General features: G+C 43.9%; 2 protein-coding genes across 3 annotated transcripts in view; one reads left to right on the top strand and one right to left on the bottom strand.

The window, feature by feature from the left end:
• Positions 1-2,945, top strand: part of gpc1a (glypican 1a) — a 50,246-nt gene extending 47,301 nt beyond the window's left edge. The window contains exon 9 of the mRNA XM_046332916.1: positions 209-2,945. Coding sequence (XP_046188872.1) covers positions 209-414 — 206 coding nt within the window. The 3' untranslated portion in view covers positions 415-2,945. The remainder of the gene's footprint in view (positions 1-208) is intronic.
• On the bottom strand, positions 2,423-13,573 carry ankmy1 (ankyrin repeat and MYND domain containing 1). 2 transcript variants are annotated; one of them, XM_046332914.1, is made up of 19 exons: positions 12,954-13,573; positions 12,577-12,723; positions 11,963-12,447; positions 11,617-11,833; positions 11,322-11,498; positions 10,567-11,204; positions 10,140-10,311; positions 9,776-9,916; positions 9,463-9,612; positions 9,266-9,373; positions 6,850-6,981; positions 6,636-6,749; positions 6,332-6,497; positions 6,093-6,240; positions 5,936-5,962; positions 5,538-5,692; positions 3,875-3,937; positions 3,526-3,636; positions 2,423-3,356 (listed from the first exon to the last, which is right to left on the bottom strand). In XM_046332914.1, exons 1-19 carry the CDS (start codon positions 13,158-13,160, stop codon positions 3,172-3,174), a joined length of 3,543 nt encoding a protein of 1,180 aa, XP_046188870.1. In that variant the 5' UTR covers positions 13,161-13,573; the 3' UTR covers positions 2,423-3,171. The 2 variants fall into 2 exon arrangements, with proteins under 2 accessions (XP_046188870.1, XP_046188871.1); XM_046332915.1 differs by lacking the exons at positions 3,526-3,636; positions 3,875-3,937 and having other exon boundaries at positions 12,954-13,572.
• Between the last annotated feature and the right edge of the window lie 9,285 nt (positions 13,574-22,858).

The raw sequence follows: 22,858 nt of genomic DNA, 5'->3' as shown, positions 1-22,858 counted from the left end.
AGTGACGGGTCGGGGAGGAGGGCTGATGGAGGAGGAAGGAAGGGCTGAGACTATAGTAGACAGTGGGTTAGAGAGTATGGGATATTGGTTTGGGGATGGGGGGTAATGGATGTATAGGTTAGAGTTGGTAGTGCAGAAACATCTTGAAAAGCTTGGAACTCACTGATATCCTCATTTCAATTAACAAATGCCTTTACCTTGTCCCCAGGTGATGACATCAGCGGTTCAGGAAGTGGAATGTGTACAGGCGAGTCATGTGCTCGTAGCGGACCTCGTGTCATTGTGCCCAAAACAGACAGCACCAGATACTACAATCCTCCCGAGAACAAGAAGGTGAAGGGCACAGGAACCCAGACCCACCCATCTATCCTCCTCCCCCTGCTCTCATTGGCCACACTGCTGCTCAGGCGATAATGAACAGGTGGTGCATCCAATTGAGACTGTGTTTTGAGATGGAATAGAAGAGGAAAAAAGGGCAATTGGTGGGTAACTTTGCCAAATAGGAAAGGATTGTCATTGAATAAATGGACTACCTTTTTTTTTTGATGAGAAAAAAGCAAAGAACATTAATATTCCTTGTTTTTTTTTTGCTTGTTTATATTTTTTTAATGTGGCAAGTAGAGCTGGTCTTTGGCTTCTTTTTTTATTGTTTCTATGCTTGGGTGGTGAACAAGGATGGTTTACATGCTAGATGTGATGTTTGGATGCCACAGGCTTCTTAGTGAATATGCCATTCTAATGTAAAGTCAATGTGACCTTGTTGCAATGTTCTAACAATGCCAATAACAGCTATGTTGTGAGAACACTGTGAAAGCCGATTTGGTGCGTATCTACAGTATGCTCATCCAACACATTAGTTTTTTTTTATTCAATCACAGTGACAAGGGAATGTGGATCTCTCAAGTATCTATTACATAAAAAATGATGGTTTATTGTAAAACCCTTGCATCAATAGCACATTAATTAACACAGCAGCAGTGACATATCTATGTCCCATCTTAATTTGACCTTCTCACAAAAGGACAATAATCTTGCAGCAACAGGAAATGTGAATTATTATGTGGATTATAATTAATATACATTTTTGTAGGGGTGGATACATTTTTTTCATTAGGGCAAATCAAGTCTGACATTTTAAAGTGGAAATTACAAACTTTAGAAGCCTTTTAAAAACTCTTAAGTTTGCATTTCCTGCTGCACAGGGACATTCTCTGTGATAACAGAGTGATTAAATGAAGATGGGAGATCTGTAGGTCTGTGAAAGCAGGTGGGTATAGTATAACAATCTAGCCGTTCTCTATTGAAGGACTGTAGAAAGCCACTTCCGTCATATTAGGCCTGGAAGCCTCTCTGTGTCTGATATTTTATTTGATCAATCTGGTCTTCAAACTTCTAAAATCCACCATTCTGTTAGCAGTCAAGGTGACACACAGCTCACTTAGCCAGCAACACACAGAGTATACACACTTCAAAATAAGCCCAACACGCATACAGATCACAAGAAGAATTTGAAGCAGAGCCGTTGGTTAGTGTTGTTCACTCAACACATCCTGGCGACCCGTCAAAAAAAGGAGAGGTGCAGCTTTTTATACATATTTCCTATCTTGTAATATAATGTAATCTATTATCACTAACCCAAACTTAGGGGTTTGAACCTTCCCCGCCTGCCATATGCACAGTTGACTACAGCTGGATGTGGAGAAGGAATGCCTTGACTAAATCAGTCACACATTCTCCAAACGTTGCTAGAATGTTCCAGGCAGCACAGTGACATTGTAATGAAGGTGCAGTCAGTGATGGGAGTGCATTGTTGTTGGAGCTGGCTCATGTTCCCTCCGTCACACACAGGAGGACAATTTCAAAGTGTCTGTGTGTGTGTACAGTTACAGTCTGTCATAGCAGAGAATAAATCTGATGTAGCAGCATATTGTGTATGTATGGCCAATAGTGATTAAATTATAAATTGTTGGGGGTGAGACATCCAGACAGTACGTGGATGCTAGAATGGAGAAGATCTGGTGACACAGTGTCCGTTAACGTAACACAGTGTATATGTCAATGTACTGGTGTACGGTATGTAAGTGTGTGAGTGCCTGTCTTTGACTTTGTGTAAAACTGTGTGTGAGACTGTTTGACTGCCTGCATATAGAGGCACAGCATGAATGGATGCATGTAGAATGCATGTTTTAAGACTGTGTGAATACAGCTTCTGATTTCCCAGGAGAGAAACTTTGAAAACCGAGCTAAAAGAAACGTAAACAGAATACAGAGCATGATTGCTGCTTTCCAGTCTTGATCATCATCCCCTAAATTTGCACTGCCCCTGGTCTCTCCTTCAACACTTCTCCTTCACCTGCTTTTCATGTGGTACCCTGGCACTTACAGTAGATTTGGTGAGAGATTTTGCTCTTAATACATTCAGGTGGGAAGCTGAATAAGAAGCCCATTCCTCGTTACCTGCAGGTTCGTATAGCTCAAAATACTTGTGCTAACAAACCCAACACTGGGCTGCTCACCTCAATCCCAAGCCCAATGAACACTGAGAAATCGATGAGCAGGCCCTCTCAACAAACAGAGAATCCTCATATGGAAAAATCAATGGGAGAGAAGCGCCATGTTGAGGTGCTGATTGATTTGGATACAGATACAGGCTGGCTGATTACATAAAATGTGTGAATGTGGTTTTAATGTGGTTTTATGTGTCAGGGTGTGAAAATCAAGGGCCCCAAAGTATTTGGTGGACACACTTGATTGTCCTACAATACAGTGGGAGGCATAAGTAAAATGCGCCAATTTGAAAAATAAATACAAAATTCCCCTTTTGAGGTTCTTGTGATTGAGCAACAATGCCAAGGTGAAAATATGTCGACATTCTGTCGTTGTTTTCCCCCATGAATTGTAAGCTATTATAAACGTGATGACATTTTAAAGATGTCCGACTGAGACTGACTGTTATTTGTAATTGCTTCTTCTGGTAACAGAGTCAAAGGTACTGGGATAAGGCCCAATGATTACACATTTTATCTTACTGCACATGATCATGTCTGTCAAGTCATCTGGCACACAGTTTCACATGAAACCAAGTCACCACTCTCCTCCATTCATCTCTCTAGAGAATATATTCCATTCCCAAAGTACTTTAATATAACAGAATCAGTCTATGTGTAGCTGTCAGATGAAGCTGTAGTTCTCTTTCAGGGTTCCATAGTGGCTCTCTGAGAGTTTCTGGGCCAGGTTGAGCTGGCCCGTCTTGGTTTTGGCCCCGGCTCCTAAATATAGTCTCCGAGTGGCTGGATCCTGAGAGCCCTCGCTGCTTTTGGCCTTCCTCATAGAGCTGTTTGGGTCTTTGGGTTTAGCTGCAGACACAAACACAGAGCCCTGCTTAGTCACAATCTCTCTATTATCTAAATGGATCGTAACTGGCAGACAATATCCTTATCACATCAGAGACTTTCACTTTTTTATTCAGTACTTTGAGATAATGTCCTGTAGTGAATATGGTGCCTTATCTTACTATAATCCTACCCTGTAGTAACCCTCTTGCCAGCTTCTCCTTTAACCTGTCACGCTTCAGATGGACCTTCATCTGCTCTATCAGAGATGCCTTGGTGGGGTTCTTTTGGGATTCGGCAAACACTGGTGTCACAGCAACAGCAGCATCATCATCACATACTCTACTAGGTCACTGTCTTTAATACACTTAAACTGTAGTGTACAGTGTGTCAACACAGAATTCCTAAAAGCAGAAGTCAATCATCTCATTTTACCCTCACAAATGTTTTTTCACTCTCCAAGATATATAGCAGACATCTTCACACATACTCATCACTCACACCGTTGTTTGCTATATATCTGTTTTACACCATGGCCTTACTCTTGACTGTGCTTGGCTGTCCTTTTCTCTCCTGAATTAGAGTATTTTCACTATGGGTGACTCCTGTAAAGAATCAACATGGGATACAAGCTCACTGCATGCTGCATGACCCATAGTTCTTATTTCTCATTTTAAAGCTCAAATAGCCACTTCTCAGTATAAATGCCATGTTAACAGGTTCGATCAGTCTATGTAGCGTCAGTGCCACCTAGTGGCGATAAGTAATAAAGGCATGGAGAAAGCTGCTGTACAGTACAGCAGGGGTTGTCAAACCTCTCCTCTGGGAACCCCAGATGTTCCATGTATTTCATCTATTCCAGACCTAGCACACCTGATTTAAATGGTCAACTAACCATCAAGCCATTGGGTGCATTCCTCTGCCCAGGCGTTGCTGATGCATGCTAGATCTTACAACGCCTGGATAGGTATTTTAGGTATCAACTTGTCATGTTATAGCAATCTGTCAGTCGATTACGTGGCATGCAACCATTGGTTGATGCATGCAACGTCTGAGCAGGGGAACGTGACCCTTGACTAGGTGAATCAGGTGAGTTAGTTCCGGGCTACAACACAATTGTGAAACATCTGGGTTCCCAGAGTACGGATTTCAGAACCACTGCAGTACAGTATGTGCAATTGAATGACTGCACGATTAAACCATGCACTTCCATTATACAGTACATACACTGAGTGTACAAAACATTAAGGACACCTTCCAATAGAGTTTTGCCCTCAGAACAGCCTCAATTTGTTGGGGCATGGACTCTACAAGGTGTCGAAAGCATTCCACAGGGATGCTGGTTCAGGTTTGACTCCAATGTTCCCACAGTTGTGTCATGTTGACTGGTGGACCACTCGATACATACAGGAAACTGTTGATTGTGAAAAACCCAGCAAAATCACAGTTCTTGACAAACTGGTGCACTTGGCACCTACTACAATACCCTGTTAATTTATTTTAATTATTTAACTTGGCAAGTCAGTTAAGAACAAATTCGTATTTACAATGATTGCCTACCCCAGCCAAACATGGACGACGCTGGGCCAATTGTGCGCCGCCCTATGGGACCAATCACAGCCGGGTGTGATTCAGCCTGGAATCGAACCAGGGTGTCTGTCTTGACGCCTGAGATGCAATGTCATAGACCGCTGCGCCACTCAGGAGCTGTTAAAGTGCACTTAAATCTTTTGTCTTGCACATTCACCCTCTGAAAGGTACACATACAATCCATGTCTTAATTGTCTCAAGGCTTAAATATCCTTCTTTAACCGATCTCCACCCCTTCATCTGCACTGATTGAAGTGGATTAAACACATGACATAGATTAGGGATCATAGCTTTCACCTGGTCAGTCTGTCATGGAAAGAGCAATGTTTTGTACACAGTGTATACTGTATATTACATCAATATTGTGAAACCGTGTGTCTATTAAGCTGACTATGGGCTCTTTGACATACTCAATCACTTGAGGGTTAGGAATGCAGATTAGTTTAATCAAATGTGCTACAGAACAGGGAAAAGCTAAAGTTTGGATGTTGGAGTATTTCATATGACTTCATATGAACTTGTGTTTTAATGACACACAGAAATTGATTGGTTAGTTAAAGGTGTTTGCATGCTTTGTGAGGAGGTGATTGGTGGAGGTGGTGTTGTCCTTCCGACCTGGTACACGGACACACTCATCCTTGTGGCGGTCGTTCCAGGCCTTCATCTTGCACGTCTTGCTACAGTAGAATACCTCGTGACAGCGGCTGCAGGCGATCAGGACCACACCCACAGAACGGCCACACTGGTAGCAGTATTTAAACAGGGGCTTCCTGAAAGCACCACATATATATATACATGTATAAATATCAGATTGCGCACAGTGTGGGTCTAGTCTCATGTAAATGCCATAATGACTTTGCTGCCATCTAGTGACAAACTCATAGCTTTAAATGTGTTGTTTACTCGTCTCAACTCATACAGTAGCCTACTTTACTAGAACACTTGTGTGAAACCCTGGTAAATGTTAAAATAAGGTCTGAGACAGCAGTTAAATCAATTTAAGTATAGTTCACCTGACAATGACTGCCTTACTTCCCCGTCTGGAATGAGAGGAAAGATTAGTAATTTTTTAAAGAAATTAGTAACTTGAATTTGAACAGTAACAGTAACTGTGTCCGTGTGTTAGTGTGTGTGTGTGTGTGTGTGTGTGTGTAGTGGGGATGCTAGTACCTCTGCTCTGCCCTCTGCTGCTGTTCTATCTGCTGAGGGAGAGACTCTGTGCTGTCATGCTCCTCAGAGAGAACTGCTCTGGCTGCCTTGTTCCAGGGAGGAGTGGCTCCTGCTCCAGTGTACACAAACTTCTCTGTGGGACTAACACCTGCCACAGATACACATATATTACATGCACATCACAGATGTACTCACACATATGCATTCACAGTGACACACACATGTTCACACACACATACTGCTGATGCCCAGGCCCTGCTCCCTCTCTACACGCTGTCTCTCCATCCTGATGACTGCCTGACGCAGTAGGTCTCCCATCACGCTGAGGATCTGTCTGCGGGCATTGTATGCCTCTCTCTCCCTCTGGTTCAGGGCATGGTACGGGGTGTGGGCGATGCGCCAGTCCTGGTGCATGAGAGGAGGCACCAGTACTTCTACTTTAATAACACCAGGTACCTACTGGAGGATTTGCATGGAAGTCTACAGTATGTCTGTTTCAGAGTATAAGGTTTGAAGTATTGTACAGTTGTGTTGGTACTGTACCTGGTGAAATGCATAGTGGGCGTAGTCCACAGCGGTGCCCACAGCACACCTGCGGCCCTCACCAACCACCACTGGCATCAGTATGTTGGCACCAGCCTTCATCAGTTTCTCCAGCTCGTAAAAAACAAACGCAAAGACACTCCTAATGTGCTGCATTTAGTGAGGAGAAGAAGCAGCATTGTGTGTATGGATACAGCCTCCTGAATGTGCTTACCAGCTTGGTTCTGTTGCGGAGGTGAGCCGCACAGTCGTAGCTGATATTGGTCATGGCACAGAGGGCACTACCCACCCGGCGGGTCAGGGGGAGGTTGGGGTCAGCACCCCCAGCCAACAGCTCATCAACAGCCTAACGGGACATTCAGTAGAAAAAGGAGGTCAACGCAAGAGGGAAAGACAAGGCTGAAATCCTATACAGATAGTGAGCTCTAAAAGTATTGGGACACATTTTGGCATGCAATGATTACATCAAGCCTGTGACTCTTACAAACTTGTTGGATGGATTTGCTGTTTGTTTTGGTTGTTTTTCAGATGATTTTGTGCCCAAAATAAATTAATGGTTAGCAATGTATTCATGTAACAATGTGAGAAAGTTAGATGCTCAAATATCATACTCCCCCCAAAATGCTAACCTCCCCTGTAATTATAATGGTGAGAAGATATCACACCCCCAAGGCATGCTATTTGTGTGTCTGTAAATTTCACTTATTACTATTCACGATTCATTCAGGATTATCCGTCATCATGGTAGCATCCATATCAATGTAGAAGTGTTTAGAAACGTATTCTATTATTATTTACAATAAAAATGACTCCAAAATGACACAATACATTATTTACCATTTATTTTTATTGGGCATAAAATCATCTGAAGCAACCAAAACAAAAAAAACAAATACATCCAACAAGTTTGTAGAGTCACAAGCTTGAAGTAATAATTGTGTGCTAGGAATATGGGACCAAATACAAACACTTTTGACTACTTTACCACATATAAGTGAATTTGTCCTTTTGGTCCCCTAAAATGTGTGTGTGTGTGTGTGTGGGGGGGCTCACCAGATAGGGATGAAAATACCCTCAAATTAAAAGCTGACAGGCTGCCCTTTAAACTCATAGTTATTCTATCATTTCAAATTCAAAGTGCTGGAGTACAAAGCCAAAACAACAACAAAATTGTCACCGCCCCAATACTTTTAGAGCTCACTGTATATGAGATTGTTAAGACTCCCGCCCCAATACTTTTAGAGCTCACTGTATATGAGATTGTTAAGACTCCCGCCCCAATACTTTTAGAGCTCACTGTATATGAGATTGTTAAGACTCCCGCCCCAATACTTTTAGAGCTCACTGTATATGAGATTGTTAAGACTCCCGCCCCAATACTTTTAGAGCTCACTGTATATGAGATTGTTAAGACTCCGGCCCCAACACTTTTAGAGCTCACTGTATATGAGATTGTTAAGACTCCCGCCCCAATACTTTTAGAGCTCACTGTATATGAGATTGTTAAGACTCCCGCCCCAACACTTTTAGAGCTCACTGTATATGAGATTGTTAAGACTCCTACCCCAATACTTTTAGAGCTCACTGTATATGAGATTGTTAAGACTCCTACCCCAACACTTTTAGAGCTCACTGTATATGAGATTGTTAAGACTCCCGCCCCAACACTTTTAGAGCTCACTGTATATGAGATTGTTAAGACTCCTACCCCAATGCTTTTAGAGCTCACTGTATATGAGATTGTTAAGACTCCTGCCCCAACGCTTTTAGAGCTCACTGTATATGAGATTGTTAAGACTCCCGCCCCAACACTTTTAGAGCTCACTGTATATGAGATTGTTAAGACTCCCGCCCCAACACTTTTAGAGCTCACTGTATATGAGATTGTTAAGACTCCTGCCCCAATAAATGCCTGTCTGGGTTACTGTTGCCTCACACATCCACCCCATCCATCTCAGCCTGACTGTGTGTGATTCACCAGAAGCCTTTCATGTCCCCAGCAGCACTGCCAACTCCTCTCAAAGATGTGCAGCCTCCCTCCCTCCCATCCAGCCAGCTAAAGTAAGCAGCCGCTCTCCTTCCCGTAATCCTTGTAGGTTTAGCACGCCATTGTTACAGCAAATTAAAATCTGTTTCCCTTTGTTGGAGAAAAAACGTGTTTCTGATTCAAAAACCCAAAAACCCTCGGTCTGTGACTGAATGAAGGTGCAGAATGAATGCAACAGAGGAGACATTTCACATTGTGCCATGAAAGGAGCTGGTTAAGATTTACTCCTCACATATTATAAAAAGGCAATTCATGTACTCAATGGCTATTGAGGAATGATGGAGGGGAAAGAGAGGCAAAATGCACAGGAAATAATGATAGAGCCATTCTCCATTAAGTGGAGGGTGTAAAACACAGCAGGAAAGCTCACTGAACAGTCCTGGAGAGATGGGATAAAAACCCCAGGCCAAGCTCAGAATGATTACATATGGGGACTAGGGGAAGTGGACAGGAGGAGTAGACTGGTAACACACTTGTTTCAAATTCCCTCCCAGAAGCATTTACAGTAATAAGTGTGTTTTGCCAAATGCGTAGGTCTTGTATTTCTGTCTTGGCCTATTTAAGAGAGAACTGAAGACCTTACCAAGTCGTTGCCGCTAGCGATAGCTAGAGAGAGGGGAGAGTGGCCACTCCACAGAAGATTGGTGCTTGCCTTGTGGGAGAGGAGCAGTGACACAACATCCCTAGCATTCTGAAATACACATACAATATCACACACATGCACAATACTCATACACAAAGTCAGAACTTTACACTCTGATGACTAGTGGCAATACTCACAGTGTAGTCCTTGTCTCTCTGGCAGGCCATGTGCAGAGGAGTCCTGCCCCCCTCTTCTGGGGGAACACTGGGGGCCATATAGAACTGAGACGGGGGGCCGGACGACGTGGAAGACTTATTCCCAAAACCAGCCTGGGGCTCCACAGGGTTCTGGGTGGTTGGTGTGTGTGTGTGTGTGTGCACATGCATGAGTGTGTTGTTGTTTGAGTGTATAAAAAAAAATATATAGAAAGGAACCATATCAGTTATGAACCATGAAGATGAGGCAAGTCTCAGGCAACAACAGAAAACCCTATCTTACTCCTCTGCTGACCTTGTCCAGCTTAAACACCTCGTGAGCGTCTTGGGCGGTGACATCTGGGTCTGCCACGGCGTGCAGCAGCAGCTCAGTGATTTTGGGGCCCTCTGCCCCGGGGAGAGCTGCAGCGATGTGCAGGGGGTAGAAACCCCTTTGCTGGAACACATGAGATGGGAGGCATTATGAGTGTAATTAATCACGGGAATAGACCAACCAACCACCCTCGCCTTCTGTTGTCACTAAGCCATTCCAGCAACCACAGTCATATTGAAACATCAACTCTGTGTAGTCAAAGACACTCAGCTAGGAGAAAGCCATGTGTTTTGTTAGTGGGGGTGAGAGTGAGAAAGAGAAAAAAAGAGGGTGAGAGATAGCCCACTTCTGAAGGCAGGCACATATCAGTGCGTGCTCCACACTCCAGCAGACGCCTGACAGCTTGGATGTGGCCTGCCTTGATGGCCAGGAAGAGGACAGGCATGGGCACACTGGAGGCGTTAGGGTCTGCTCCCCTGTCCAGTAGCAGCTTCATGGTGGTCCACCTTCCCCGGTGCCTGTACAAAGAGATGGGGGTTAATCTCCTCCACCCTCACATGATGTCAATCATCAGCACATCCCTTTTGTTTGTTTTGTCTTGATTTTATTTAGAGGAAGATTCCATTGAAGTATTTTCTCCATGGTTTGCAGTTTTCACATTGCACATGCTATGAGATAAATCCACATGTATGCGAGTAAGAACAGCCTCTTTAAAATTAATCCACAATGTTTACTATGAGCGCAGAGCAGAGCCCTGGCTGTCCCAGACTCACTCGGTCTTCATGAGGGCCATCTTGCGGACGGTCTCCTGGGTGTCAGCATGTGGTACCAGGCCCGATCGGCTTAAGGCCTCGGCCGTCTTCTGCATGACCTCCTCCGTGACATGGATGTGGAAGCTGGCCAGGGAGCGGGCCGAGTCAAACGCTGGGTCAGCCATAAGGTTGCCTCTCCTCTCCCTCCTCCTCCGGTCCTCCTCTGATCCGGCCTCTCCCTCCTCCTGCTGCTGCTGGGTCAGATCATAAGAGCCACCCCCCTCATGCCAGGGGACACAGCCCAGTGGGATGTTCCCATCCAGCACCTGGATGGAGCGCCTTTCCCTCACCACTATCATGTCCATGCGGTCTAGGTCCAAGGCAGCCTGGTCACTGCATTCCTGGAGGTACTGTTCATCCTCATCCTGGTCACCCTCTTCCTGACAATAACCCTGGCCATTGCAAAGGGACACTTGACTGTCATTACACTGGCCACGGTCCATAGCCTCGTTATCAGCCTGGTTGGTGTGGCCCTTTGGAGCAGTGTCGTCAGCCTGATTGGTCTGGTCAGCCTGTTTGGTGGTCTGGGCTCTGTTTTTGGTGGCTTCCACTATGCTGCTCTGAGGACTGTTCACTGATGGGGACCGGGCTTTGACAGCCTGTTTTTACATAGGAGTGACAAATAAATATAATGAAGAAAAACAATAAAGAGATGACACTTTTGAGCAAAGAACTGTCCAAAGAAGGCACGTCAAATGTTTTGGTGCCTCACAGACCTGTGATTTTGCGTGGGTCTTTTGTGGGACCTTCTCTGCAACTGTCTCATGGAGTGACTGGATTGGGTAGTACAGGACATTACAAACAGCCAGAGCAGACATGCCCTCACAGTTGAGCTTGTTCACATCTGCTCCGCTGTCCAGGAGCAGGTGGATCACATCATTATGGCAGTTGACCTGTAAAGAAATCTTAAAAAAGGTCAATCCTGTGCACACAACACCTTTAACAATATTATCCATTCATATCTCTGTTGGAGTCTCCCCATGCCTTTGTGATACAATATCAGTGTCTTACCGTAGCTGCAATGAGTGCTGTGTGTCCTCGGGCATCGCCAACATCAGGGTGTATCTTACCATCCCGTAGGATGCGATAGACACTCTGCGGGTCACCCAGCGAGGCCTCCTGGATGAGGCCCTCTGAGTTGAGCTCCAGAGATCCCTTAGGGCCAAACCTTTGCCGGTTCTCAGACAGAACAGCCTCCACGTCCCAGTCCAGTGCCTCCACCTCAAACCTGCAGCATGAAGTGACAACAGACTGTGGTAAAGTAGGACACAAAAATAAACCGTTTTGAGACTAACTGTAAGGAGCTTATTTGCTTTCAGGCATCTGTATAATACATTTGGCCTGCGTTAGCATTCACCTGTGCCTATGGATGTGAGCCTGCATGCGCTGCTGCAGTGGTAAAGCTGCTGAGACATCAGGGTTAGTGTCTGGGTTGTCACAGTGCTCGCCGAAGAATTGCAGGTCCAGCTCCTTACGCAGCCCCCAGGGCACAGGCAGGTGGTCCGAGTCTGTGGAGTAGCGGTCCATGTCTGGGGGCAGGATGAAGTGTTCGTCCTGCAGCAGCTCATGGTAAGGAGAGAGAAGTGGGTCCATGCCAACCTCCATGGTGCCAGGCTTGGCCTTGGTCTCTGGCCCCTTGGCTGAGCTCTGGGACTGGTTCTTAGGCTCCTTCTTGCAGTTGATCTGAGCCATGTGTTCTGGGAAGGCTTGGAGAGTGAAGCCCCCCTCCAGAGCAGTGCACAGCCTCAGCAGCCTCTCCCGGTGCCATAGACCCACGTCCTGATGTCCATCTGGGTATGTCACCACACCTGGCCCAAAGCGCTCGTCAGCATGGTACAACCCCTGTAGGCGTCAGGTTAAATCAAAAGTCAGGTGTTAAGTATTTTATTTCTACTCAGCTCCTCAAGCAGAAAAAGTTCAGAAAATGTCATAGGTTATTGGTATCAGGTGACACTCATACTCTTGTCTTACCTGAAAGGTGGTGCCATCAGGGAAGGTCTGAATGCCATAGCCCTCCTTCCGGTTCAAATAAAACTTTCCCACAAATTTGAAGCCTGCTGGCCAGGAATAAGTCCCATTTCCATGACGATAATCTTTGTAGAATGAGCCATCATAAAACTACAGAATAAAATTATAGAAATAACTCGATGACATAGGCTGTGGACCCTGTAATAGTGAAAGTCTTAAAAAAAGTACAATTGAACTACTTGCGCCAATGTAACAATACCTGCTATAAACAGCGACTCGTAACAAAATTAGCCTAATGTTGGCCAGCCAGGATTGTATGACCCCCTCCCACAGGGCTATTTCATTACTGTCAATAAATTATTATATTCAAACAACAATACCTCTCCATTTGTCCAGGTGAAGACTCCTGTGCCGTGCTTCAAATCATTCACAAATTCTCCTTCATATTTAGATCCGTCAGACCACTGCTGAACCCCAGGTCCATTTCTCTTTTCACGTCCAGCTTTAATGTTAGTCCAATGCTCTCTACCTGCCCGCACTTCACATCTGACAGATGTCTCAGGTGCAACGCTTGTAGACGTCGCCATTATACACAGAGCGTATTATTTTGTGGAATAGTAGGCTTTCATTAAATTACAAACATTAGCTGACCAAACAAGTTTCCATAAACTTTTACAAATCCTTCAACTGTCTGTCTTCGGGTGGTTTGTCAGTCAGTGTAGGTTGCCTTGACAACGATGGAAGGGACAGCCCATTTGTTAATCGTTCACAAATAGTCGCAAATTCTCGACAAATTCTGCCTGTTCATAAATAATCCTTACATTCTTTTAGCTTTCTTGTTGAAATGCTGCGTGCGTCCAAGAACACCTCGATCTGAACACTTTGGATGAATTACTTCATTAAATCCAGTACATTACATGTCAAATATTATCGAATCTGGCTCCGTCTGAGAGCGAGCATGCAGAGAAAACCTAATCATGGAGTCGACGATCTCAGATGTCAAAGCAAAAGGTAATTCCATTGCCTGCAACACAAGTATCACCACACTGTGAGGGCTCCAGGGAATGTTTCTAACACTCCTTGACAACTGAGGCGGTTAGCTACTTATTTTATTGGGCCGCTTCTCCCAGGAGTTGTGCTGTTTACCCTTTAGTCTACACATCATGGACTATGCAAACTTTTAGGCCTGCTTCTTTTCCAATAAAGTGTTTTTCTATGTACTTTATAGAAAAATATAATGTGATGTTTTGAGAGAATCATGTAACGAAGTGAATCTCTTGTTGGTCCAGCCTGAATAATGGAGAGTAAACAAGGATTCAACTTTGAGCTTTTTCTTTCAACTTTTTGCTTTCAACTTTTTGCTTTTTGCTTTAGTACCTGTATAGAGCTGAACCTGTGTGTGCCACCTGCCACTCTACCTGTAAGGATAAACCTACACCCTATCTTCACTTGAGCCCACATTCACATATATAACATGTGGGTTGGCTTGAGTTAGTGCATACTGTCTCAGGTATACATGTAGAACTGCATCATTGTCAGTGCAGTAGTGATGGCCTGTTTTTTTGTTGATTAATGTCACTGAACCTTTTTATTAGGTCATCATAATATACATTGTTTTCAAATGGTGCTCTACAATACAATAGTATGTTCTTTTTTATTTGTCTCATTTATTTACTTTCACAGGACAAGTTCCTCCACAGGCTTGCTGTTCAAATACATCACCATTGTAATGTAGTTTTAGCATTGCATTACAGATGATGAGAGTGAAATCACCAGAAAGTGGGTTATAGCAAATCATAGTAAGATAGATAATAATGCTGCTCAGAAGCATCACTTCTTGCCTCCCATCTTTGGCAGCAATATAGAACCTGTTCTCAGTGGCCAGGGCAGGCAGCTTGGTTCCTGATATCTCTCTGGATGACACACTGCTCAGCTTCCTATCCTTGGACTCAAGTGCTGCTCTCGACCAACAGCATGCATCCATTCAGCAACACCTTCCTGCAGAACAACTAACTGTTTTCAACCAGGACCTAAAGTCTGCATTGGGAGGGAGCACAAAGGTGGCCTTGGGGGGTGTGGGTGTTGTGGCACTAGTTCTGTCCCTACTCTTTGATGTCTTAGCCCACAAGGCAAAAGGGCAGGGGGACAACGAGAATGCTATGAATGCTACAAAGATGATCTTTGGAATCAGCAATTCCTCAAGAATTGGGTCCAACATCAATGAATACCTGAAACTGGTCCCTGAGATAGCTGGTGATATGGACAAGATAGCGGAGGTGACAGAGCTCTATGACCAGTACCCAAAGTTTGAGCTGATTGACCATTTTGAGAGGATGACCAACAAGACATGTATGGGGTCAGTGGCCACGAAGCAGTGGCTGTGTGGGGCGGCGTTCCACCTGCACATGAGGATCCACGAGATCAGCTTGGGCTCCATTCCATGAGGCTCAGCAGAAGCACTGCGTGTCTCCTACAAGACTGCGTTCACCAGCCTAGTCAAGCTCTATACAGAGTAAGTAAGCAATAATATACAGAAGATACCGCCAGTGCCAGGAGCTGACATTATGCCAGGGCTCCTGGTCATTGAGCCCTACACAGATTTCACACACAGAATTCAACACAGTCTCTGTGAGTCCAAGGTCATTAGAGATGCTCTGCTGCTTCGGATCATTGCTGCTCAGGACATTGAAGACAGCAAAGACTTATTTCTGCAGACTGAACGTGACTTTTACAAACTGATCAACCAACGGGAAGGTTTTAAATTGCAGAAATAAAGGGAGAGTGAAGCTACGTGTGTCAGTGAAATCCATGCTAGTTGTATTTTGATTTCAAACAAGTCAATACATTACACATGGATTTTTGTAACACATGCAATCACAAACATAGGATATTGTGTCAATCGTGATTGTAATTAATGTTAGCTGAAATCTGGAAAGTAATGGAAGAAAAGTTCCTTTAAAAGGTGTAGCGGTAGTCTTAAAGGTGACAGTAATATTTCATCATTTGATATGGTGATTTTTGTATTTTGGAATGGTTAGATAAAGAGTGCATTAACAAGGCTCTGAGTCTGTGTCAACAACAACGCATGTACTGTTTGCCTCTGCTCTAAAGATTTGTAAACCTTTTCCATTGGATGAATATGATTGTTTTTTGCAAGTGGTGTCCTACATTCCGCTCTTTGGTTATAAGATGTTTGTCCAAGCCAGGACTATGTCCTTCAGACTCAACCCATCATGTTTTTAAATACACAGGTAGAGGAGTGCGTGAGACATACAGCACAGCCCAAACATGTGTAACAAAGCTTGCAGTCCATCTTCAGAAACCATTAACTGTCTGTTTGAAGTAGCCAGCCATGATGGCATCGTTCCAGACATCTCCCTGGACAGAACCCTCACCAAATGCCTATCCCTGAACTTGTCTGCTTCTCTGGAACATCAATATGCAGCCATCCAGCAGAATATGTCGTCTGGAAAACTAACCGCATGTAACCAGGACCTGATGTCTGCATTTGGAGGTAGCACCAAGGTGAGCCTGGGAGGTCTGGGGATTGTGGCTGTCACTGCTCTTTGAGGTCTTGGCTCACCAGATTCAAGGACAAAGGTCATCCATGGACCCCATACAGAGGATATTTGGAGCAGATCACTCCTCAGAAATTGAGTACCTAAGCAAGTTCCTGGTATAGCCAATGATAAGAAGAGGATGGCAGAGCTCCTGGTACCGTACGACCGGAAGCTTAAACATGAGCTGGAAGACTTCTATGAGAGGTTGGTAGTAGAGAGAAGCATGAACACCGCTGGCGTGAAACAGTGGCTGAAGCATGAACACCGCTGGCGTGAAACAGTGGCTGAAGCATGAACACCGCTGGCGTGAAACAGTGGCTGAAGCATGAACACCGCTGGCGTGAAACAGTGGCTGACTGTGGCAGCTTTCCACATGCACATGCGGATCTATAGGTTTTGTCTAACTTATTCACCAGAAGGCCCTGTACAGTCGTGGCCAAAAGTTTTGAGAATGACACAAATATGAATTATCACAAAGTCTGCTGCCTCAGTTTGTATGATGGCAATTTGCATATACTCCAGAATGTTATGAAGAGTGATCAGGGGCAGACTGATATTCTGCAAAAGGTACATGGATTGGACTGCTGAGGACTGGGGTAAAGTCATTTTCTCTGATGAATCACCTTTCCGATTGTTTGGTGCATCTGGAAAAAAGCTTGCCCAGAGAAGACAAGGTGAGCGCTACCATCAGTCCTGTGTCATGCCAACAGTAAAGCATCCTGAGACCATTCATGTGTGGGGTTGCTTCTCAGCCAAGGGAGTGGGCTCACTCACAATTTTGCCTAAGAACGTAGCCATGAATAAAGAATGGTATCAACACATCCTCCGAGAGCAACTTCGCCCAATCATCCAGGAACAGTTTGGTGACGAACAATGCCTTTTCCAGCATGATGGAGCACCTTGCCATAAGGCAAAAGTGATAACTAAGTGGCTCGGGGAACAAAACCTCAATATTTTGGGTCCATGGCCAAAAAACTCCCCAGACCTTAAACTTGTGGTCAGTCTTCAAGAGGCGGGTGGACAAACAAAAACCCACAAATTCTGACAAACTCCAAGCATTGATTATGCAAGAATGGGCTACCATCCGCCAGGATGTGGCCCAGAAGTTCATTGACAGCATGCCAGGGTGGATTGCAGAGGTCTTGAAAAAGAAGGGTCAACACTGCAAATATTGACTCTTTGCATCAACGTCATGTAATTGTCAATAAAAGCCTTTGACACTTGTGAAATTCTTGTAATTATACTTCAGTATTCCATAGTAACATCTGACAAAAATATCTAAAGACATTGAAGCAGCAAACTTTGTGGAAATTAATGTGTGTCATTCTCAAACATTTTGGCCACGACTGTAGATGTCCTGAGCCAGCACTATCAACTCAGTGTCCCCTGCTTGATAAAGACTTTTACAGAGTTTCTACAGAGAAATATCCAGGAGATCCCACCGTTGGCAAAATCCAACAGTGTGCCAGGGCTCCTGGTCATTGAGCCCTACAGGAACGTCACACACAGATTTCAACACCATCCCTGTCCAAGATCATTGGAGACGCTCTGCTGACCCGGATCATTGCTGCTCAGGATATTGAGTAGAGTACATACTTATTTCTGCAGACTGAAAGTTACTGATGATCTGATCAAGAAATTAAAGACTGAAAGAATATTCATGTGCATAGTGGTAGAAATAATGACGCACACTGAGTGTACAAAACATTAGGAACAACTTCCTAGTATTGACTTGCACCCCTTTTGCCCTCAGAACATCCTCAAATCGACAGGCATGGACTCTATAAGGTGTTGAAAGCGTTCCACAGGGATAATAATAATAATATATGCCATTTAGCAGACGCTTTTATCCAAAGCGACTTACAGTCATGTGTGCATGCTGGCCCATGCTGACTCCAACATGTAATATGGGTGGTGGATCATTCTTGATACACAGGAAACTGTTGAGTGTGAAAAACCCAGCAATGTTGCCGCTCTTGACACACTCAAACCGGTACGCCTGGCTCCTACCATACCCCATTCAAATGCACTTAAATATTTTGTCTTGCCCATTCACCCTCTGCATTACACACACAGAATGTGCCTCAAGGATTTAAACATCCTTATTTAACCTGTCTCCTCACCTTCATCTACACTGATTTGAAGTAGATTTTACAGGTGACATCAATAAGGGATCATAACATTCACCTGGTCAGTCTTATGTCATAGAAAGAGCAGCTGTTCCTAATGTTTTGGGCACTCAGTGTATACTCTTATAGTTGGCTTATGGCCTGCAATTAATGTATACTCATGTTACAAACACAAAGGATAATGTAATTACCAAAGAATAAAGTAACAAAAATGTTTATAAACCAGCATTCATAATGTTCTCTGGTGTGTGACTTACGCGCATGCGTACTGTACACACATACACACACGCGTGCACACACACATTTTGGAATCCTAACCCTAACCAAAACCCTAAACCTAACTTCTCAACCGAACCACTAACCCCTTACCCAAATTCTAATCATAACACCTGAGTTTAAAATAGCCTTTGTCCTCATGGGGATATGGGAAATGTCCCAACGAGGTAGAATGTTCCTTGTTTTGTTATCGTTGTGGGGACTTTACGGGATTCCCCCCCCCCCCCCACACCCCTTGACTTTGCCTTCGGGAAGTGTTCAGACCCCTTGACGTTTTCCCAATTTCGTTAGGTTACAGCCTTATTCTAAAATGTATTAAATCGCCCCCCTTACCAATCTACACACAATAGCCCATAATGACAAAGCAAAAATTGCAAATTGATCAAATAAAACTGAAATATTACATTTACATAAGTTCAGACCCTTTACTCGGTACTTCGTTGAAGCACCTTTGGCAGCGATTACAGCCTCGTCTTCTTTGGTATGACGCTACAAGCTTGGCACACCTATATTTGGGTAGTTTCTCCCATTCTTCTCTGCAGATCCTCCTAAGCTCTAGCAGGTTGGATGGGTAGCGATGCTGCACAGCTATTTTCAGGTCTCTCCAGAGATATTCAATTGGGTTCAAGTCCGGGCTCTGGCTGGGCCACCCAAGGACATTCAGAGACTTGTCCCGAAACCACTCCTGCGTTGTCTTGGCTGTGTGCTTAGGGTCCTTGTCCTGTTGGAAAGTGAACATTGACCCTAGTCTGAGGTCCTGAGTGCTCTGTAGCAGGTTTTCATCAAGGATCTCTCTGTACTTTGTTCCGTTCCTCTTTGCCTCGTTCCTCTTTGCCTCGATCCTGACTAGTCGCTCAGTCCCTGTGCTGAAAAACATTCCTAGAGCATAATGCTGCCACCACCATGCTTCACCGTAAGGATGGTGCCAGTCATTCAGGCAAAAGAGTTCCATTTTAATTTCATCAGACCAGAGAATCTTGTTTCTCATAGTCTGAGAGTCTTTAGGTGCCTTTTGGCAAACTTCAAGCAGGCTGTCATGTGACTTTTACTGAGGAGTGGCTTCCGTCTGGCCACCACCATGAAGGCCTGATTGGTGAAGTGCTGCAGAGATGGTTGTCCTTCTGGAAGGTTCTCACATCTCTACAGAGGAACTCTAGAGCTCCGTCAGAGTGACCATCGGGTTCTTGGTCTCCTCCCTGACCAAGGCCCTCCCCCGATTGCTCAGTTTGGCCAGGTGGCCAGAGTCTTGGTGGTTCCAAACTTCCATTTAAGGATGATGGAGGCCACTGTGTTCTTGGGGACCTTCAATGCTACAGACATTTTTGGTACACTTACCGAGATCTGTGCCTCAACACAATCCTGTCTCGGAGCTCTACGGACAATTCCCTCGACCTCATGGCTTGATTTTTGCTCTGGTATGCACTGTGAACTGTGGGACCTTATAAGTGTGTGCATTTCCAAATCATGTCCAATCAATTGAATTTACCAGCCTTCGCTTTGGCTCCCCCTCCTGTCCAGCTCAGGCATTCGACGTCACCGGCTATGCTGCTGCCGAACCTACTGCTGGTAAACACCCTTCACTCATTACCCTGGACTTGTTTCGTCATCATTACACACACCTGGTTCCATTCCCCGCTCACTGTATATATACTCCCTCTGTCATTTGTCTTTGTCGGTCATTGTAAATGTTGCTTGTTTTCCTGATGGGTGTCTCTCCTACTCTTTCCTGCATATTTTATTAGTTTGCACTTTGGGTTTCGTCCCGCTTTTATATATGGTGCTTTAATAAATTCAGTAGTTCTAAACCTGTGACTGCTTTCTGCCTACTCCTCTCTACACTTGTGACAACAGGTAGACTCCAAGTTGTAGAAACATCTCAAGGATGATCCATGGAAACAGGATGTACCTGACCTCAATTTCGAGTCTCATAGCAAAGGGTCTGAAGACGCAACATTTTGGAAAAACATGTTTTTGCTCTGAAGAATCTCAAATATAAAATCGCTTTTGATTTGTTTAACACTTTTTTTGGTTACAACATGATTCCATGTGTTATTTCATAGTTTTGATGCCTTAACTATTATTCTACAATGTAGAGAATAGTAAAAAGAAAGAAAAACCCTGGAATGAGTAGGTGTGTCCAAACTTTTGACTGGCACTGTATATGTAGCAGAAAAGCTGTAAAATATATATATATATATATATCTATCTATTTGTCATCCGAAGGGTTCATTTAAAAATATACACTACAGGTCAAATGTTTTAGAACACCTACTCATTCAGGGTTTTTATTTTCTTTGTATTAATTTCTACATTGTAGAATAATAGTGAAGACATCAAAACTATGAAATAACACACATGGAATCATAAAGTAACCAAAAAGTGCAAAATAAATCTAAATATATTTTATATTTGCGATTCTTCAAATATCCAGTCTTTGCCTTGATGACAGATTTGCACACTCTTGGCATTTTCTCAACCAGCTTCATGAGGTAGTCACCTGGAATGCATTTCAATTAACAGGTGTGCCTTCATTAAAGTTAATTTGTGGAATTTCTTTCCTCCTTAATGCATTTGAGCCAATCAGTTGTGTTGTGACAAGGTATGGGGGTATACAGTACATAGCCCTATTTGGTAAAAGACCAAGTCCATATTATGACAAGAACAACTCAAATAAGCAAAGAGAAACAACAGTCCATCATTACTTTAAGACTAGAATGTCAGTCAATAAGGAACATTTCAAGAACTTTAAAAGTTTCTTCAAGCGCAGTTGCAAAAACCATCAAGCGCTATGATGAAACTGGCTTTCATGAGGACCGCCACAGGAATGGATGACCCAGAGTTACCTTAGCTGCAGAGGATAAGTTCATTAGAGTTACCAGCCTCAGAAATTGCAGCCCAAATAAATGCTTCAAAGAGTTCAACAGACACATCTCAACATCAACTGTTCAAAGGAGATGTGTGAATCAGGCCTTCATGGTTGAATTGTTGTAAAGAAACCACTACTAAAGGACACCAATTAGAAGAAGAGACTTGCTTGGACCAAGAAACATGAAAAATGTGAGTTTTTGGTTCCAACTGCCATATCTTCGTAAGACGCGGTGTGGGTGAACGGATGATCTCCGCATATGTATTTCCCTCCGTAAAGCATGGAGGAGGAAGTGTTATGCTGTGGAGGTGCTTTGCTGGTGACACTGTCTGTGCTTTATTTTGAATTCAAGGCACACTTAACCAGCATGGCTACCACAGCCTTCTGCAGCGATACACCATCCCATCTGGTTTGGGCTTAGTGGGACTATCATTTGTTTTTCAACAGGACAATGACTCAACACACCTCCAGGCTGTGTAAGGGCTATTTTACCAAGAAGGAGCATAAGTGCTGCATCAGTTGACCTGACCTCCACAATCCCCTGACCTCAACCAAATGTAGATGGTTTGGGATGGATCGGACCGCAGAATGAAGGAAAAGCAGCCAAGTGCTAAGCATACTATATGTGGGAACTCCTTCAAGACTGTTGGAAAAGCATTCCAGGTGAAGCTGGTTGAGGGAATGCCAAGAGTGTGCAAGGCAAAGGGTGGCTATTTGAAGAATATAAAATGTATTTTGATTTAACCCTTTTATGGTTAATTCATGATTCCATATGTGTTATTTTATAGTTTTGATGTTTTCACTATTATTCTACAATGAGGAAATAGTAAAAATAAAGAAAAACCCTTGAATGAGTAGGTGTTCTAAAACTTTTGACTGGTAATATGTATGTGTGTTTATATAAAAAAAAATCTAGAGGAAAATCTGAATTCACATTTTAGCAAGACAACCTAAAACAAGGCCAAATCTACACTGGGTTGCTTACCAAGAAGACAGTGAATTTTCTTGTATGTTTTTGACTTGAAAATGGCTGTCTAGCACCCCTCGGACCCCCTCATAAATTGCCTTTTGTGAAATTACACAACCCCCCCAAACTTGCACTGACTTTGCTGATAAAATGTACTTCCTATGACTGAGATGTGTGGTTGTCCCACCTAATTATCTTAAGACGAATGCACTAACTGAAAGTTGCTCTGGATAAGAGCGTCTGCTAAATGACTAAAGTGTAAATGTTTGGCTGATAGTTATATCGTGTGTGTGTGCGCACAGGGGTGTGGTATGTACATGTGTGTGTATTTCTGTTTAGGGGGTGCATCCCTGTGCATTTACATGTAGCTTTGTGTAGGACTGGGCGTATAATTATTTTTAATTTCTGCCATCCAAAGATGTCTGCGCGGCAGTTCAGCCAGCTCCACAGAGTCGGCACAGGGCTGTAATTGGAAGTAGAGCAAGTG

The sequence above is a fragment of the Oncorhynchus gorbuscha genome, unplaced genomic scaffold (genome assembly GCF_021184085.1).
Source record: "Oncorhynchus gorbuscha isolate QuinsamMale2020 ecotype Even-year unplaced genomic scaffold, OgorEven_v1.0 Un_scaffold_3:::fragment_2:::debris, whole genome shotgun sequence".
In the NCBI taxonomy this organism is placed as follows: domain Eukaryota; kingdom Metazoa; phylum Chordata; class Actinopteri; order Salmoniformes; family Salmonidae; genus Oncorhynchus; species Oncorhynchus gorbuscha.
The sequence above is the reverse complement of the archived record's forward strand: the minus strand, read 5'-3'. Positions and strand labels throughout refer to the sequence as shown.

Excerpts from the sequence above, each read along its gene's own strand:
- ankmy1 (XM_046332914.1), bottom strand. The coding sequence starts at position 13,160 with ATGGCGACGTCTACAAGCGTTGCACCTGAGACATCTGTCAGATGTGAA. Across the intron at positions 6,982-9,265 it reads TCGCTAGCGGCAACGACTTG|GCTGTTGATGAGCTGTTGGC; the intron begins GTAAGGTCTTCA and ends ATGTCCCGTTAG. Across the intron at positions 3,637-3,874 it reads ACAGCCAAGCACAGTCAAGA|TGTTTGCCGAATCCCAAAAG; the intron begins GTAAGGCCATGG and ends CTGTGACACCAG.